Source organism: Talpa europaea (genome assembly GCF_964194135.1).
Source record: "Talpa europaea genome assembly, chromosome: 3".
Lineage (NCBI taxonomy): Eukaryota > Metazoa > Chordata > Mammalia > Eulipotyphla > Talpidae > Talpa > Talpa europaea.
This window is the reverse complement of record NC_140069.1, coordinates 135,122,902-135,142,135: the sequence shown is the minus strand read 5'-3', so window position 1 is coordinate 135,142,135 and position 19,234 is coordinate 135,122,902. Positions and strand designations below refer to the sequence as shown.

At 38.0% G+C, this 19,234-nt stretch overlaps 1 protein-coding gene across 2 annotated transcripts in view; it reads left to right on the top strand.

Annotated features, from left to right (window-relative positions):
- COPG2 (COPI coat complex subunit gamma 2) overlaps nucleotides 1-19,234 on the top strand; it is a gene marked incomplete at both ends in the record, with an annotated part of 91,551 nt that overhangs the window by 11,980 nt on the left and 60,337 nt on the right. For both annotated transcript variants that reach the window (XM_084229600.1, XM_084229599.1), the window contains 7 exons: nucleotides 1,465-1,544; nucleotides 8,663-8,738; nucleotides 10,182-10,274; nucleotides 11,173-11,259; nucleotides 12,312-12,469; nucleotides 18,451-18,584; nucleotides 19,121-19,188. In XM_084229600.1, coding sequence (XP_084085726.1) covers nucleotides 1,465-1,544; nucleotides 8,663-8,738; nucleotides 10,182-10,274; nucleotides 11,173-11,259; nucleotides 12,312-12,469; nucleotides 18,451-18,584; nucleotides 19,121-19,188 — 696 coding nt within the window. The remainder of the gene's footprint in view (nucleotides 1-1,464; nucleotides 1,545-8,662; nucleotides 8,739-10,181; nucleotides 10,275-11,172; nucleotides 11,260-12,311; nucleotides 12,470-18,450; nucleotides 18,585-19,120; nucleotides 19,189-19,234) is intronic.

Here is a 19,234-nt window from a genome sequence, read left to right as displayed (position 1 = left end):
CCAGCACCTTTGGCTGAAGAGACTGTCTTTGCTCCATTTTGTGACCTTGGCTCCTTTGCCCAAGAGCAGTTTGATTATGTTAATGTGGGTGTATTTCTGGGGTTTCTATTATGTTCTATTAAATTGTTTGTCTACTCTTTCACCAATACATGATATTTGTTACTATTTACCTTTTTTTTTTTTTTTTTTTTTACTTTTCACTCCCTACTGAGTTATTATATAGAATAATATTCCTTATGGCTGAAGAACCTGTCTTTTAGGATCTTTTCTTCCTTGACTCAAATACCTTTTCCCATGCTGGTAAGACTCTGGCTCTGAGTGACTGTGAGTTGCTTTTTTTTTTTCATTTTTGGCACCAGTGAATTTCCCTTCATTTTTGCCCTTGGCTACATATTCACATTAACTTTGCTCATATTTTAATTAGTGTATTTATTTAGGCACTATATTTTAGTGGTTAGGAATACATCTTTGCCAACTCTTTATACTGTCACTCTTTCTGATTTTAGCCATTTTTGGTGGGTGTGAGGTAATAATCTGATATGTGGTTTTAATTTGTATTTTCCTGATGGCCAATAATATTGAACCCGTATGTTTTGTGCTTTAGCTAATTTTTCATGGTAGACTTTTTATTGAGGGGTGAGGAAAGGAATTATTTTAGCTCTGAAGTTTTGACTCATTTTCTGTTGTTGTTGTTTTTTCCGTCTTTGTAGCTTTGTATAAGTATCATCTGCTCCACACTTTTACATGGTTTTCTCAGATGATTTTCTCTACCACTTGGGTTCTGGAGATGGGTCCCACTTGGACTCTGGAGTTGGGTCTGACATATTCAGGTCTCACTGCTTATAAGAAATTTGAAGTTACTTGATAGACAATGAGGCTGGATAGGCAAGAGGTACCATTGCCCATAGTATATGAGGAGGGAAGGATAAAGAAGCTTTATTACTGTTAACAATTATTTTGCATCCAGCTATCCATCTAGAAACTTGATCATTGAAATTGGAAGTTAGTTACACAATCATAATACTTTAAAGTTCATTATCTGTACTTATGGAACTAAGGAAAAATGCAGTTTGCACATCTTTCCAATCCTTTTTTTTAAAAAAAAGATTTAAAAATATATTTTCCAAAAATTATATTTTCCAGGACAAGACTTCAGCGTGTTAGAAACCTATGTCTTTCTACTCACGCTGTCAGAGTCCCAAGTTTGCATCTCTCTGCGGGAGACCTATATAATAGCTAAACTTTTGAGTTTTCATCTGGGTGTTTTCCAGTGTCAGTGAATCAGTAACTTATGTTTAGGAAATAGTAGTATTCTGCGTATTTTTTCATCTAGATAGTAAAAAAATTCTTGGGTAGATGAGAAACTTAAAGATTAACTTTCTAAATATGTCTCTGGATTATTCAAGTAGTTAAAAACTCATTTTCTTTTGAATAATCTGTTGCATTTTATAAATAATTTTTCAGCAAACATTGAGAAGAATGTGTTACCTTACCATCAAAGAAATGGCTAACATCTCTGAAGATGTGATAATTGTCACAAGCAGGTATGTGAATGGTCAAAACCTATGGTGGGCTCTTTATATATTTAGTAGCATATTTATTGTTTTATTTCTATATTAAAGTTACTTTTTTGAAAATTCAATAGGATTTTAAAAGAATATAATATCTTGAGTTTTTCTTTTCTTAAATGTGATTATTATTTCGTGAAAACTATCCTTACCTGATAAAGCAAAGAAAGACATCACAAAGAATAGTGGTTACATTTTAAAATGCTCATAAAGATACATAAACAAAACTAAGAAGAAAATAATAAACTGCAATAAAATACTTGCAATACATCAAGAGGCTAGCATTTATCGTATGTGAAGAATTCATATACTTAAAATTTTCCAAGTGATAATTCCTAAAATAACCAATGTAAAGAATCTAAAAATCTTTAAATAGTTCTTCTCACTAGTAGCCAAAAGTGCAAATTAAAAATTCAAAAATGAATTACAATGTTTTTACCCACCAAATTGGCAAAAAAGGTACAGCAGCCAATACTTGCAAGGGAGACTGACATTCTTGGAAAAGGAGGGTAGAAAAATAAATAGATTCATTTTTTCCGCAAAGTACTTGGCAGTATTTGTGGAATATTTGAAAGGGTTTATCCCTTTCACCCATTAATACCTCATCTATAGATCTGTGCTCAAAATATTCAGCACAGAAAGATTTGTATAAAATGATGTTCTTTACAATACTGTCTACACTAAAAAAAGGATAAAGACTTGTCATTGTTATAATTATTTAGTTAACCATGTTATAATCATGAAATATTTTAATCTTTTAAAAATCTCAATACAGTGTTCAATGGGAGTTGTATCCAAGTCTGTATTCAACATATTATCACTTTAAATACCTTTAATTTTCATATGTGCATAAAAATATATGGATGGAAATACACTGATACATTACAGGAGGTTTTCTCTGGGTGTTTGGATTGTTACTGTTTTCTTTAAAATTGTGATAATTCCCAAATATCCTAGAATGAGTATGTATAACTTGAGTTCTAAAATATATAGCAAATGTTATTTCTTAAAAAGTTGCTACTTTAATTATTAATTATAACTCAGGTGAATCTGGTATTTGTATGGCAAAACAAATTCTGGAGGAGGGGACTTCTGTTTAACTAGCAGTTGTGTTGAATGTAATTTCAATTGGTAACGTTTTCAGCTGAAAACAACATAGCCAGATGCAAATAGTCACTGAAATGAAAATAGGCATCGTGTAACTGGTGTTGGTTCAGTAGCTTAACAGCTCTGGGACTAGCATCTCTTGAATTCTTTTGGACATCCTCACATTTTTGCAAAATAGATGCCTAAATTACTGGCAATCTACCATTCAAGGTGGGAGGGGTGCTGGGAAGGGGGCCAGGAAAGGCCAGCGCCATCTGCCTCTTTTATCAGGTATGCAATAGCTTTTCCCAAGGCAACTTTTAGATTTCATTTGGCAGAGTGGTGTTATATGACTATCCTTAGGAGGCCAGGAAAGTGAGTATTTAGCTTTTATTGTCCAAGTATTAGGGACAGACAATGGAGAAGGAGTTAAAAATGGGTTTTGAATTAGCTAACGGTGCCTGCCAAGAAACAGAAAATCTTCACTTAGATTGCTGGATTCATCAAATATTGGAAACATTAAAAATAGATTAGTCAGGTACTAATTGAAGGTGTTTGTTTGTTTAGCTGTTTATACTTCCCTGAGTCCTGTTAGGACATCTTGGTTATGGTTTGCTTCTAGATCATTTTAAGTACATTTTCTAGTTGACTTTCGTAGCTATTGTAGGCAGCATAATATTATCCTCCTGCCCCATCGCCCTGTCCTAATTGCTGGAACCTGTGAGTATCGGGTAGTAAAGTTGCTGTTCAGCAGAGGAGGGAGCCTGGATTTTCCAGGTGGGCCCAATATAAAGATAGGAGTCTTTAAAAGTGGAAGAGGGCAACAGAGAAGGGTCAGTAAAGAGATGTGATGGCGGAAGCAGGAACAGAGAGAAGTGTTGTTGGTGGATTTGGAGATAGGTGGAGGGGACCGTGAGCCCAGGGTGGCCTCTAGAAGTTGAAAAAGGTAAGAAAATTATTCACTCCTACATCCTCCAGAAAGGAATATGACCCTGCTGACATCTTTTTTTTTTTTAAGATTTATTTATTTTTCTACAAGAATTGGGGTACAGGCCAGAGATGCACGGGGGGGGGGGTGTGTGTGTGAGAGGATTCACCAGAGACAGAGTGGGGAATAGAACAGGCAGACGGACCGAAGTACACTGCTGAGGGGAGCAGCGGGCGAGACAGAAGAGGTCTGTCCCACCGTGTGGGTTTCTCCCTGGCCGGTCGGGAATCGAACTTCTGCTGCGGTGGCTGCGGATTGCTTCGTGGGTTGCGTCTTAACCCCTGCGCCACCAGGGAGGGCCCCCCCCCCCCCGCTGACATCTTGATTTTAGTCTAGCGAGACCTCTGTTGGATTTGTCATTTACAGACATTTAAGATAAAGAAATGTGGTCTTAAGCCTCTAGGTTTATGGAAATTTGTTACAGCAGCAAATGGAAAGTGAACACATTTTGCAATATTTGTGCATCAAATCAATACACTGTATGCCTCAACCTTACTGTGTTACATATTAATTCTCAGTAAAGCTGGCAAAAAAAAAAAACCCTACAGATTTGTACCTGGAAATTGGGTGCTGCTGTAACATACTTAAAAAGGTGGAAATTGCTTTGTAAATCAGGCAATGAGCAAATGCTAAGGGAATTTTGAGGCACACAACAGAAAAGCCTTCATTGCCTTGAACAGACATTAGATACTAATGAGTACTGGACTCGGAAGGAAGTGGGGGGCAGGTTAGAGAAAACATCACCTCAGGACACTCATTGTGGCAAACAGTTTTGGGAGAAATGTGGACATTGAGGCTGGGGAGAGTACAGAAGAAAGTGAGGGGAATGTTAGAGACTGGAGGAAAGGGGGACTCTTGGACCCTTGTTCTGTTGTGTCAGAAAACTGGGTGGACTTGTTACAGTTACGTGAAAGTAGTATTTATAAGCAGTGAACTTGGATTTTAACTGAAGAACTTTCCAAGCAGTGTCGCGATGTGACCTGGTCTGTTTTTGCTACTTGTAAAATTTGAGAGTAGGGGAGTGACTTGAGGAGAGACCTGTAAACAAGAACCAGGAGTTCCCGATTTTAAAAATTCTCAGCTGCTCAAAATGGCAGCGGACACTACCATCAAGAGCTTCACTGTTTGGAAAGCATGCTCTGGGGAAAAAGTTACAGGAGTCACTATACCGCCTTTTGCTAAAACCTTAGAAAGAGCAAGAGGTCAGTTTATTCACTCAGAACAGCACTGAAGACACAAGGGTGTGACTGGGTAGACTCCCTCAGCATCCAAGCAGAAGCCACAACTAGAGATGGGATTACCTAGGGAGGACTGTTGTTTGTTGTCTGCTGGAGTCCCCAGCCACTCCTCAAGGGTCCTGAGAGTCATTTCAGCGGAAACATTACCAGACTGGGCTGGGTGGGCGGGGGGCGGTGAAAGGCTGTCAGAACCTGAAATTTCTACGGGCAGGAAACTAAGACTTTAAGTCTGTACTGCTTTGTGAAAGGAAGTTTGGCCCTAAGGACAGAGGAGCAAGCTCATAATTTGGCTGTGAGGGCAGAGGTGCAGGGTGGAGCTGAGAACTATAGAAATTTCTGCCCAGGACTTGAACCATTTCTACTGTGCCTGGCTGGACTTCAAAATTGCTTAGTGACTTTTTTCCCTTCAATTTTCTTTCTTTTGAATGGGGATTCTGTAACTGCTATCCTGTGGTAGTCCCCAGTTTGTATTTTGGGAGCAAGAATTTATTTTCTAGATAGATTATACCCAGAGTCTCACCCATGCCTTGTTTAGATCACTTGGTAAGACTGGGACTTTTGAGTGGGTGGGTGTCGGGGCAGTCAGGAGCAGGGCAGGCACGCAGGCTCATTGTGGATTCGTGCGAGCAAATGAAGGAATATTGGAGCCCTCGTACATTTGACAGGCCTTTAATGCACTTAGGCAGACCAACAGGCAGGGAGGCAGGCATGCAATCAACTCCCCCAGCCCCTGCATCTCCCGAGTAACCTCTGGCCTCTCTCGCTCTTAGTGATCTCCGTGTTCTCGCCCCGGTGCCGGTACTTACAGGTGCGCTGGGCTCATGCCCTTCAGCTTCTTGGGTGGGTGTCCATGATTACAGGCAGTGTGCCCTGTGCTCATGCTCCCAGGCGCCCCCTCACAACACAGTACCACGTGTGGGCCATGAAATCCTGGAGGAAAGCAAGGCCGCAGGTGGCAGCCTTAGAGGCCAGTGGCAAAAGGCAAAAAAGAGCCTGGTTAACTCCATTTTCCCTGCAGTGTGACTTGGAGTTTTTGGACTTTGAGTTGGTGCTATAATGTGTTGAAATTTTGGAGGTGGGGGTGGGTCTTGAGATGGGATAATGCGTTTCGTCTGTGAGATGAATGCAACCCAGCTGACAGTGATTTTAGCCTAGTGAGGTATTTGTTGGACTTGTAACCCACAGAACAGTAAGATAATTTTTTGTTGTTTTAAGCCACCACTTGTCATTTGTTATAGCAAGAATGGAAAACTGTTACACAGTTGTGTAGCTTGGTAAGAAACGGGATATTAAAACCTGACGGCAGATATTTCACAGAAGAGTATGAACAACCAGTAAGCCCATGGAAAGGTTCTTAATAATTATTAGTCGCGGGGAAACAAAACCTCAATGGGATATCATTCATACCATTAGAGTATGGTTAAAACAAGCCAGATGAGACCAGGGCCTGCTCCTATACCAAGCTGTGCAATAGTTAAAACTCTTCAACATTTTCGGTTTGAATGTAGAATGTTCTGAGTGCCTTGGAAAAAGCCTAGCAGCTTCTTATAAAGTTAAACATATACCCACCTTGCAACTGGTAATTTCATTGCTGGCTATTTACCCAAGAACAATGTAATTATGTGGTCAAGAAAACACTGTCCAAACATTTCGTAGTAGCTTTGGTGATAACATTAACAAAGTAGAAAAACAAATCTGTGGACTACTACTCGGCAATAAAAAGGAACAGTGCTGACTCAGATAACAACAGGGATAAACTTCTTAAACATTATGTTGGAATAACAGAAAGCTGACACAAAAGAAGACATTCGGGATGATTCTTTTCATATACATGCTAAAACTTGCCCAGACTTATCTAAGGTGAGAGAAAACTGAAGTCTAATGGGTGAGGAAACTGTTTGAAAGTGGGCACAAAGGAATTTTTTGAGGTGATGGAGACATTTAGTATTTTACTATGGGTGGAGATTACAGAGGTGATCGCAGTTACCGAACTCACCCAACTGAACACTTAAGCTATGCATTTTTATTGTATATAAATTACCACTCGGTTTAAAAAAACGGGGGCGTTCATACTGGAGGGTTAATTCTCAGGCAGGGGCTAAGAGTTAAGTTTTTTACTCTGGCTCTGAGATGTATGTCATAGGGCTCCTCATTTAACTGCCACAGGCATTAAATAAGCAGTTGCCTATGGCAGTAACCCACTCCAGGAAAATTCTGTGTGTTAATTTTCTCTATTCATTTCCCTATCCCCTCGCAGAGGGACACCCCCAAGCACATTCCTTGACATTCCTATACATAGTGTCAGGGCAGCACAAGCTAAGACAGAAGTACAGTACTGAGCAGTTGCCAAACTGACCCGTGGCCAAAAAACTGCTGCCTCATTTTGTAAATAAAGTTTTATTGGAACAGAGCCACATCTCTTTGCTTATATATTGTCCATGACTGCCTGCATGCCATCTATGAACCTACAGGAGAGGCCTTATAAGAACAAAACTTGTCAGGCTTCAATTTTTTATCTTATGGGATAAATGCAAATATTTGTGAAAGAACCTGCATAATAAATTATGTACACCCTAACAGTGGAAACTGGTGCCAATATTAAAAAGCTATTTTAGATATATAAGAATATATAGATAAATATCTAAAAATTTTAAGACTATCTGCAGATATGGAAAGATTCTCAAATGAAGTAAAAAGAAAGGTGCCACAAGACTAGAGAGCCATTGACTTGCCTTTTAATAAGTCTCTGGTTGTAAATATGTGTTAAAATTCCTTAAGAAAATTTAAGTGATGCTATCTATCTACAATGGTTGTCTTTAGTTGAGTGACACTACATACTAAGTTACGTAAGAGGAGACTTACACTTTACATTTTGTAATATTCTTAAAATGTACTCATGTGAATGAATTATTTTTAAAATTGACAAAATAGAAATAGTTTGGGGGTAGTATAAATGCACAGATGACAAGAGAGGGCAAAAGGGTGAATAAAATAAAAACTCTTTAAAGTATGAACAGGAAATTCTGTTGCCCATTACACATCCCTCTGCCTATTTTTGAAGTTCATAGGATATGAAGGCATTGACAGTTGTCATTTTAGGAAGCCATACCTGAGAGAGAGCTCATGAGTTTGTCATTTTCGCCTGTTTCTTTTAGGATATGTTTAGTCTGATGAGTTTTTTAAATTAGGGTCTAGGGCTCTATCATTGTCTATTTTTGTATCAATTAAGTTTTTGAAATTATATATTTTATTCTGGTGACAATTAACTCTACTAGAATATAAGCTTCTTGGAAGCAAAGACTTTGTTCTGCTCATTGTTATATCTTTAGAATCGGGATGGTCTTTTGCCCTATAGTTTTAATATTTATACAAAGAAGATAGTAGATGTTCATTGATCAATAGCTGCATTAAGATAATTATGGGGGGCCTCCCCTGGTGGCGCAGCGGTTGAGCTCTGGGCTGCGAAGCTGCCCGCAGCCTCTGCTGCGCTGGTTTGATTCCCGGCTGCCAGCAAGGGTCCCACATGGCGCGCAGACCTCTCCTGCTGTGCCCGCTGCTCCCCTCAGCAGTGTATTTCGTCAGTCTGTCTTTTCTGTTCCCCGCTCTGGCTCTGGTGAATTCTCTCACCCTCCTGCGCTTCTGACTATACCAAGTGCTTGTATAAAATAAATAAATCTTAAAAAAAAAGATAATGGGACAGTTGGAATTAGCTAGGGGTGGCCTTGACAGGGGATAAGATTTACTCTAACTGCTCTCACATTAACTGATTTGCTTTTTCTTAGTCTGACTAAGGACATGACTGGAAAGGAAGACGTGTACCGAGGCCCAGCCATAAGGGCGCTCTGCAGAATCACTGATGTAAGTTGTTTTTGTTTTACTGTGGGATCTCAAAGGGGACGTTGTAGTGGCCATGTAAAACTTGCAGGATTCCCTGGTCTAACCTTGTGACTCTTCAACAGGAGAGAAACGTGACCACGTGACCACTTTATGGCTCCAGGCTTTTTTCCTTCAGATTATTGCGTCCTTTTGTGTATTTTAATTAGTCTATTTTTCTGTGTTCACCCCATGGACTTTCGTCATAGCCAGGGCTCATTGCTTGCAGGAACAAAAGCCCATTCAAATTTAGCTTTAAAAATAACTTTTACAGGATGTAGATTTTTCAAAATTTGATGTACAGCTTAAAAGCAGGTGCCAGACCATGCAATAGAGCACCTCTGTGGAACTCAGTGGCAAGATTTCTCAGATATTCATTATTACGATCCGTTACTTACCGGACTCAAGTCCCCTTCCTCAAATATTTAAGAGAGAATCTGGTTAGCTGTTACCCAGCAACCTAGGTCTGAGTCATGTATTTAACCTTGACTTAGTCTGCTGCATCCGAAGGGGTGAGGCTGTACTATATGTGAGGCTGTCCCTTTCTCAGGACTCTTGAGTAGGAAAGGTTAAAATGAATGGCATTTAAAAACCAAGGACATTTGCATTGCCAAGCAAATTGAATCATATTTTAGTTCTATTTATGCTTGGATATGTTTTATGTATATATTTGTAATTTTATCGTTTTGAAGATTGAACAGTGTAAATCTGGATCCTAAAAGGAGTAATAGAAATGGTTTAATAATAATTTAAAAATGGTTTCATATTTTTTGCTGCTCATCTATTTTGTTATGCGTTTAACATTTAATTGATAGCTTAAGAATGGACGATGCCATGGCTGGCAATAAGACTTCGTCCTTTGATCTTGGTCTGTTTACACATCTGATATCACCTTCCCATTGCTGGACTTTTCCATCTCAAGTGAAAAGGAACTTTATTTTCAGAGAATTTTATATTGAGGGCTGAGTATGTTATTCCACATTTGATTTCTAATATTTCTAAAATAATCGGATTATATTTGATTTACGGGACTCTCTGGGAAACATAAAATACATGCCCTTCATGTAGAAGTAACTTCAGGACTTCAAAATCTGCTTCTATCCCTGTGTAGTGGTTTCTTTTATAACATCCCTGATTGGTTGTCTATACTGTTTATTTCCCCCAGATGGGGATTCTCTATGTTGAGACAATTTATTTTAACAGTTATTTTTCTTTCTTACATAAACTCTTGTGTGTTCTTCCTTGAAGCTTGTGCTTGGTTGTCGTCGTGGTTTTGCCTTATGGGATGTGATTATTATATGATAGTCTTTTTAATGCATTGTAAATATTTGCACTGAAACAAATAAGACTTTATGTAAATTATTTTGAAATGGTCATTTTGCATGAAAATGTTGCTTCAATAGCTTTTTTCTTTATGGATATTTCTAGGGAACAATGTTGCAGGCCATTGAAAGATACATGAAGCAGGCCATTGTGGATAAAGTGTCCAGTGTATCCAGTTCAGCCCTGGTCTCTTCCTTAGTAAGTGATCAAGTAGCTGGCTCCTGTGCATGATACAGTTTCTAGTCGGAAAAACAATCACTGTTTTTCTACTCATACTTGAGACATTTAAAAAATGTATACATCTGTATTACTTTATCTGAACAGGAAGTTAAAATCGTGACATTTTCATGTTTGAAAAGATTTGGTAATCAGAATATTCTGTTGTACACACAGTAGGGGTGGGGGACAGGGAAGAAACTGAGGGTTGAGCTTTTTCTTTAAATCTTCCTGTATGACCTAGGTTTCTATCTCTTGCTCTTTGTCCTCTGCTTTTTACTGATGCCCTGTGTCTATAGTTGTGTCCTTCAATTAAAAGTCTCTTGTCCTACTTTTAAATTTCCTCCCCAGAAGTGGTCTTTCTTTTAGTAATATGTTTTCCACCAAACTAAAATTTATTCATTACAGTGTATCACAATGTATTTGATTAAAATTGATTGTTAATGTGTGACTGGGGTAGATAATCTAAATTATTAGAGTTCTTGGTTCTGGAGTATAATTGGTCCAGTTTTACAGCTGGGTGTGTATATATATATATATTGGTACTCTTTTTTTTTTTCTTCCAGGTGAGTTTCCTGGAAGACCTATAATGTTAACATTATTTAGATACCAGTCTATTAACTCTCCATCCCTGTCTTCCTGTCTTTTCCTTCTCACTACTTCTTTACATACCTCCCCCCAAACAGGTATTTACATTTGCAAAGGGATCTTGGAGAAAGTATTTCTGGTTTATTAGTTGCCTCAGATGTGAAATAAACTTATAAAGCCACAGCATTAGTTGTTTCTTTTGCAAATATCTGTTAGTGGGTTTCAATAAAACTAATGTTTCTAAACTTCTGGTGACCATGCATTATCTGTTCTCAATTTTTTCTGTATTTAGCACATGATGAAGATAAGCTATGATGTGGTTAAGCGATGGGTCAATGAGGCCCAAGAAGCTGCTTCAAGTGATAATATTATGGTCCAGGTACTGTCATTTTTTTCACACAAGGTTATGTTCTTATGATAATCTTTAAGTCAATGTTTTAGGGTCAATTTATTTATTGATTCCCAGATCAGCATTAATTAAGGAAAATTCTTTGGCATATTGAGCAACCTACTAGTGCCTATTACCCCACTAATTATGATTACTGTCACAGGCCTACTAGTGTCTGTAGAATCTAGATGATCCCCTCTAAGAATATTTGGGAAAGATTGTTCTATTCAGTGGCAGTTTGAGATGTTTATTCCAGAAGTTTTCACAATGCATTTAGCCATTTATTTGAAAAATAATTTGTGAAAGAGGTCCAATTCCACATTTACAGTCTTGATTATACTAGACATAAAAACTGAAAAGTAATTTTTACTTTGTGACCTTTAAAATCATTTTGTTGGAGAGATCTTTGGATATTCATTAGCCGATTCCTTATTAAAAGGAACAAGATTAATTTCTTAACTGGCAATTTTATATAAAGTACCCCATTTGTATTTGAGAGGGTACTTATTTTTCCCCTCTCAGTGTTTATAGCTGCTTGTGGTAACATATTCTGTTATGAAGAAATAGAGTAGTAATTTTTCCCTTGGGAAATATTCTCACCCTCCTAACTCCGATCATTGTGTTTCTGCACAAAGTGCCATGATAATTATACTCCTTAAGCCTACTTTAGCGGATTAATCCTGTAACAACTAACATGGCTGGAGTTGACTTAAAGCCACTAAAACAGACCTTTAGCTCTGGTGAAGCTTTGGACTGAGAGCCTTTGAATTAAGGTTGTAGCAAGTGATGTTGAACCTGCTAGAATCATATGCAGATTGGTTGTCACCTCTTTGATACTTGTCCAATCTGAATTTACAACATTTAGGGGTCAATTAGAAACTCATCCTTAAAGAGTCTTGGCTGTATGTGAAAAAATACTTATGTTTGTATACATTTGACATGGTATCTTTTTATTAGAAATCTATGCAGTTCTGTTTTGCTGTACATTTTGTCTGCCTTCTACTCAGCGTTCTGTATATTGCCTTCTTTTTCATGTTCTTTAGTACCATGCATTGGGAGTCCTATATCATCTTAAAAAGAATGATCGCCTTGCTGTGTCTAAGATGCTGAATAAATTTACTAAATCTGGTCTGAAATCACAATTTGCCTACTGCATGCTGATCCGAATTGCCAGTCGCTTACTAAAAGAAAACGAAGAGGGGTAAGTGTCTTGACCTAATCCCAAGAATTTTTCCATTTGCTGGTTAATACACTGCAGAGTTTATTTTCTTTATGAATATTTTTTGGGTAGAGCTGATTTGACATGGATTTGATGTTTTCACAATTAAAACAAACATTGGATTCCAAGTAACACACTTACTTTTTAAAACTCTAATGTATGCTCTGGTATATGTCTGATAGATTATTATTGGCAATAATCCAATAACAAACTGCTAATTGAACAGAAAATACTTACAGGTCACAGGATATATAATAATTAAATGTGAATGCTAGACATGGCACTAATAATCTTTTCTATTTAAAAAAAGAATGCTGGGCCTCCCCTGGTGGTGCAGTGGTTGAGCACTGGGCTGCGAAGCTGCCTGCAGCCCTTGCAGCGGCGGTTTGATCCCCGGCCGCTGGGCAAGGGTCCCACATGGTGCCCAGACCTCTCCTGCTGCCCGCTGCTCCCCTCAGCAGTGTGCTTCAGTTCTTCTGCCTGTTCTGTTCCCTGCTCTGGCTCTGGTGAATTCTCTCACCCTCCTGCGGCTTCTGACTGTACCCAGTGCTTGTATAAATAAATAAATAAATCTTAAAAAATAAAAATAAAAAAAGAATGCTGAAGTACTGCATTCAATGATTTCTTTATTTAAAGTGCATTAGGGAGGGCCTCCCCTGGTGGCGCAGTGGTTGAGTGCTGGGCTGCAAAGCTGCCTGCAGCCTCTGCAGCGCCGGTTCAATCCCTGGCCGCCAGCGTGGGTCCCACATGGCGCGACAGACCTCTCCTGCTGCGCCCGCTGCTCCCCTCAGCAGTGTGTTTCGTCAAGTCTGCCTGTTCTGTTCCCCACTCTGGCTCTGGTGAATTCTCTCACCCTCCCGCGCTTCTGACTGTACCCAGTGCTTGTATAAATAAATAAAATAAATCTTAAAAAAAAATGCATTAGGGAGATAATAGAACCACAAATTTGTAAAGTAGCATTACATTATTTATCATAGACTTTGATAATATAAAGGTGAATATTGTAATATCTTCAGTAACTACTAAAAAAAAAAAAAAACCTAGGGAAAATAGTGTCAATGGAAAGGTAAAATGAAATAGTAAACATTTAGGTGAGTTTCCTACCTAGTACTGGTGGAGTAGTTTGGTCAAATTAGCCTTCCTACAAATAATGATTATACCATTAGTGGAAAACTTGGCCTTCCCAAACAAGAAAAAACTCACAGCTATTTTAAAGTATGGTGAGTGGTAAAAAGCAGACAGAAAAAGGAAAAAAGTTGATATCTACCAGACAGAAGCTATACTGGGTGAGATTTGCTAGAAGTGCAAAGAAATATGATCAGTAGTTAAGAGAAAAAGCAATCAGTAGAAACTGACCATGACATCAAAATTGTCAAAAGTTTCCAAAGCATCTGTTATAAATTTGTTAGACTTTAATGAAAAATTGTTAATGAATAGGAGAAATGGAAAGTATAGAAAGGAACAGAAGAAAAACTCTTGAGTTTAAAAGTTTTATATCAGTCAAAATCCAGCCAGATAAGCATAACCCAAGAGACAGATATTTAAAGACACTTAATACAAAGAATTGGCATATGCAATTTTGGAGGCTTGCTAATAAAGTCCCAACATCCAGGCTGGGGTTGATCTGTGTCACATAGTGTAACATACTCATTCTATGCTTCCATGGATAAAGGCATGGAAAAAATTTTTGAGCAGGGACACATTCTACCTGCCCCATGTATAATAATTAACTGAATTGGATAATTTGCTGGATGGGCTTAGCCACAGATTGGAGATGGCTGTAAATTTAGAGTCAGTAAATTTAGAGTCAGTAAATTTGAAGATAAACTAAAAGAAAACAATTTAAAGAACACAGAGACCAAATTAAAGAAAAAAGTCTCAAAGAACTATAGATAAATATTAAGTAAACTGTCACTTGACACATCATTGAATTTATAGACAGTCATGAGAGATAGAAACAAAAAAAGACATGAAGAAATAGTGAGCAAGTATTTATCAGTGCATATTCTACCAGTGCAAGATTAATCTACCATTCAAAAAACCATACCTCATTTGAGAACTAAAGCATGAAATTTTTTTTTTAAGATTTGTTTTATTTATGCATACAAGATCTGAGGTACAGGCCAGAGATGCGGGGGGTGAGGATTCACCAGAGACAGAGTGGGGAACAGAACAGGCAGACTGACTGACATACACTGCTGAGGAGAGCAGCAGGTGAGACAGGAGAGGTCTGCTTCGCCATGTGGGGCACTCTCTGGCTGGCTGGGGATCAAACTCAGAGGCTGTGGATTGCTTCATAGTGGGGTGCTTAACCCCTTGTGCCACCAGGGAGGCCTTAAAGCATAAAATACTTAATGCCTTAATGGATACAAGAAAAAAGCAGTTGATAAAATTTCAATGGCAATTCATGATTAAATTCTTTTAAAGCAGGAGTATAAAGGTACATTAATATTCTGGTAATGTGCAAGAAAATCTCCAGTAAACTTTATACTTACAGTGAACTGTAAGTGGTTTTCCCCTGAGATAGTAATAAGACCAGGATGTCTGCTAATCATCCTTTTTAGTAACATTACTGTATGTCCAGCTTGGTGCAGTAAGTCAGGAAAAAATATCTAAAGATTTGAAAGAGGATATAAAACTATCTTTGCAGAGGACATGATTGTGTATATAGAAGATGTTAAAATTATATATTAGAACAAAAATGTGAATTTACCAAGGTTGCTAGATAGGTTAATATCCAAAATCAATTTTATGTCCATATTCCAGCAGCCCATCAAAGCTACAAATTTGGAAAAAATGCTTCCATCTATTATTGTATTATAATCAAAGCCTTAGGAATAAATCTACCAACAATTATGTACATCTTTACACAGAAAGTTATGAAATGTTATAGTATGATCTAAATAAATGCATATATATCATGTTCTTTGAAATTTCAATATTGTTAAGCAGTCACATGTTTATTTGGTCTATTATTTTCATGTATATTACATATGTTATAAATCCAGTAATATAGTGTTATAATTTTATGTCCTTTAAAGTAATTAAGAGGAAAAAATCGACATACTCTTTTACATCAGCTCACATATTTAGCCATTTATAATGTTTTTTATTTCTCCTTAGTTATTCATGTTACTGTGGGAAGCCAATCTTTCTCTCTAAAGAACATCCTTTAATATTTTTTTGTAAATTGCATCATTTGCAATGCATTCTCTTAGTCACTGCTTATCTGGGAATGAATTTAAACCTTCATTTTTGAAGTCTAGTTTTGCTGGGATAAAGAGTTCTTGACTTTTTATTTCAGCATCTTGAATCTGGCATTCTAGGGCCTTCTCTCTCCCATTGTTTCACCTGCAGTTAGTCATTCATTGTATTGACGCTCCCCTGGAAAACAAGTGGTTTTTCATCTAACTGCTGTTAAGATTTTCTCTCTGTCTTATGTTTTCAGCGGTTTGACTGTGGTATCTTGCTTGGGATTAGTTGAGCTTCTTGGGTGCCTGGATTAATATTTTTCATCAAATTTGGGAGGTTTTTGGCCATGACAGTCATGTGTCAATCAGCAAAATTTTTGTCAAGGACATACCACCTATGATCCCAGTAGGGCATACTGTGTAGACTGAGTGTGTCATGGGCAGTTCCCTCTAGGTTTGTGTAATCGCACTCTCTGACATCTGCGCAACAGTGAAATTGCCTGATAACACAGTTCTCGGAAGAGGCACCTGTCATTAAGCAAAGCCTGACTGTGTTTCTTTAAATATTCCCTTTGCCCCTTTGTCTTCTCTCTCTCACTTTTCCTTCCGGGGCTCCTATTATACAAATGTTGGTACATTTGATTATATTCTGCAGATCTCCAAGGCCTTGTCCTTTCTGCTGCTAATGCAAATCTGCTTTTGAAGTACTCTTGTGAATTTTTCATTCCAGTTACACTGCTTTTCAAATCTAGAATTCTATTTTGTTCCCTTTTTTAAAAAAAAGATTTATTTATTTATGCATACAGGAGCAGGGGGGTACAGGCCAGAGGTGCAGGGGGCTGAGAGGAGTCACCAGAGACAGAGTGGGGAACAAAACAGACAGATTGACTGAGGTACACTGCTGAGGGGAGCAGCCGGCGAGTCAGGAGAGGTCTGCTGCGCCATGTGGGTTTCTCCCTGGCCGGCTGGGGATCGAACTTGTGCTGCAGAGGCTACGGGTTGCTTCATAGTGCTGTGCTTATTAACTCCTTGCACCACTAGGGAGTCCCCTCTATTTTGTTCTTTTTTTTTTTAACATTTTTTTTTTTTTTTTTTTTTTTAAATTTTCTAGAGGCATGTCTTGTCTTATTTATTTATTTATTTATTATTTGTTTGTTTGGTTTATACATGCACTGGGTACAGTCAGAAGCGCGGGAGGGTGAGAGAATCACCAGAGCCAGAGCGGGGAGCAGAGCAGGCAGAAGGACCGAAGTACACTGCTGAGGGGAGCAGCGGGCGGCAGGAGAGGTCTGCGCGCCATGTGGGACCCTCCTCTGGTGGCCGGGGAGCAGCCAGGGATCGAACCGGCGCCGCAGAGGCCGCGGGCAGCTTCGCAACCCAGCGCTCAACCGCTGCGCCACCGGGGAGGCCCTCTATTTTGTTCTTTTTAAAAAAACATTTCTGTCACTTTATTGACAGTTTCTGCTTGGTGAGGCATGATTGTTATACTTTGCTTTAATTCTTTATACATGGTTTCCTTTTCTTTGACCATATTTATATTAGTTGATTTTTGTCTTTGAAAACATCTGGGCTTCCTCAGGAATAATTTCTGTGGACTCCTTTTTTCCCCCTAAGTCTGGGCTATAGTACTTGTGTGTCATAATTTTTTGTCAAAATGGTTATTTAATAAGATCTGGTAATTCTGGTAATCAGATTTCCCCTCCCGCATTCTCAGAATTTGTTACTGTTGCTATTTGTTGTCATTTGTTTGGTGACTTTCTGGGACTAATTCTTTAGTTGTTAGTCATTGTCATGTGTGACCCCTGAAGTCTGCTTGGTTAGCTGAATTGTTAAATAATAAATTTTCTTAAATGCTTTAAACTAATATGTCTTCCATGCTTTTGCAGCGTTTTTTTGTGAGTTGGGTCATGCTTTCCGTGTTCTGGTGGTTTGCAATCTGCCTTACACTTCACTTGCTGTTTGGGCAGACTCTGGAAGTCAAACATAGCCAAAAAATTGTGCTCTGTCTGGTCTTTCCTGGCACTTGCACAGACTTTTTACACGCTCATGATAGTTTAAAAGATCCCCAGGAATAAGTCAGAAGTAGTCAAAGTTGCCTATAGACATCTTAGTCCTCAGATTTTCCTTTTACGTTTTTGAGCCAGCCTCTTGTTTGCTGCAACTGGAATTATTGCCTCTGGTGACTGCACCTTTAAATAATTGCCACTGATTTGGAGGAACAAACTCCCTGGGGCTAGGGCTTTCTTCATTTTGAATCTTTAAGTCAGATGAAATAAAAATTAGTTTCATGAATGGGACTTGTCTAGAAAGCACCAGTAAGGTCAAATGGTGATAATTCTCTTAGGGTAAAACTTTTAGGGAGCTCTACACCCTTCTGCCTGCTCCCTGGCTGTTCGCTTGCTGGCTTTCCAAGCTACTGTGGTTCTGAGAATGCTGGTTTCCAAGTCTACCATGAAACTGGGAAGAGGGATGGTAAAAGAGCAAGTTAAAACATCAGAAAGCTTACAGTCTTTAGAAAGATTCAGCTCTTTTTCTTGAATAAACATTCATAGGATTGTTGCAAGCCTTTAACTCCTAAAGTGATGAAAAAGTTGATTCTGACAATTTTTTCTGGTGTTCACATTGCTATTATGGAGGAGTGGATTTTTCAGAAGACATTCATCCATAATTCCAAAAGAGCTTCTCAATCTGTCTGTGGTTTTAACCACTGTACACATTGCGTCTGTTTTTTTCCTGATATCTAAGTGATGGCCTATGTATATTTATTGGCAGCCATGAAAGTCCACTCTTTGATTTCATTGAAAGCTGCTTGAGAAATAAACATGAAATGGTTATTTATGAAGCTGCTTCAGCTATCATCCATCTTCCTAACTGTACTGCAAGGGAGCTGGCACCTGCTGTTTCAGGTTCGTTGTTTATTTGAGATCTGGCTTTTGCTTATATTCTTATGTTTTTGTTTAAATTCCGTAGGTCTGCAGCATAGATAGCAAGAGTGATTTTTGAACCTTAGCTCTGTGTATAGATAGACTTTGCATTCTGATAATGTAGATTTACTTTAGCTTTTTAAAATTTTTTTTTCTGGTTACCATTTCCCCATATAAAACATTAAAATTTTTTTACTTACAAGACAAGTAACTTTAATGCCTCTGGTTCCTAATGTTTACAAAGCCCATTTGCTCTTATAAGTATAAATATTTCTACCATTTATATTTAAGTATTAGTGGTATAATCATTAAGAAAAAATAATAAACTGCTTTATTGAAAATTTTTATAGCTCAACAAAAAGTGCATTTCTATTTTTTGAAGATACATTTTTCATGCGAATTTTTGATGCTGTGATCGAATGCATATTTTAAATATAATTCTTTTATGTATACTATGTTTTCATGTATTTACTATTTAATGAAATGAGTTATAGGCAGTGATCTATTTTCTTTCCTAGTTCTTCAACTTTTCTGTAGCTCTCCTAAGCCAGCTCTGAGATATGCAGCTGTGAGAACTTTGAACAAGGTAGGTATCCATTTCTAAGTATTGACTTATAACAGTGTTTAGATAT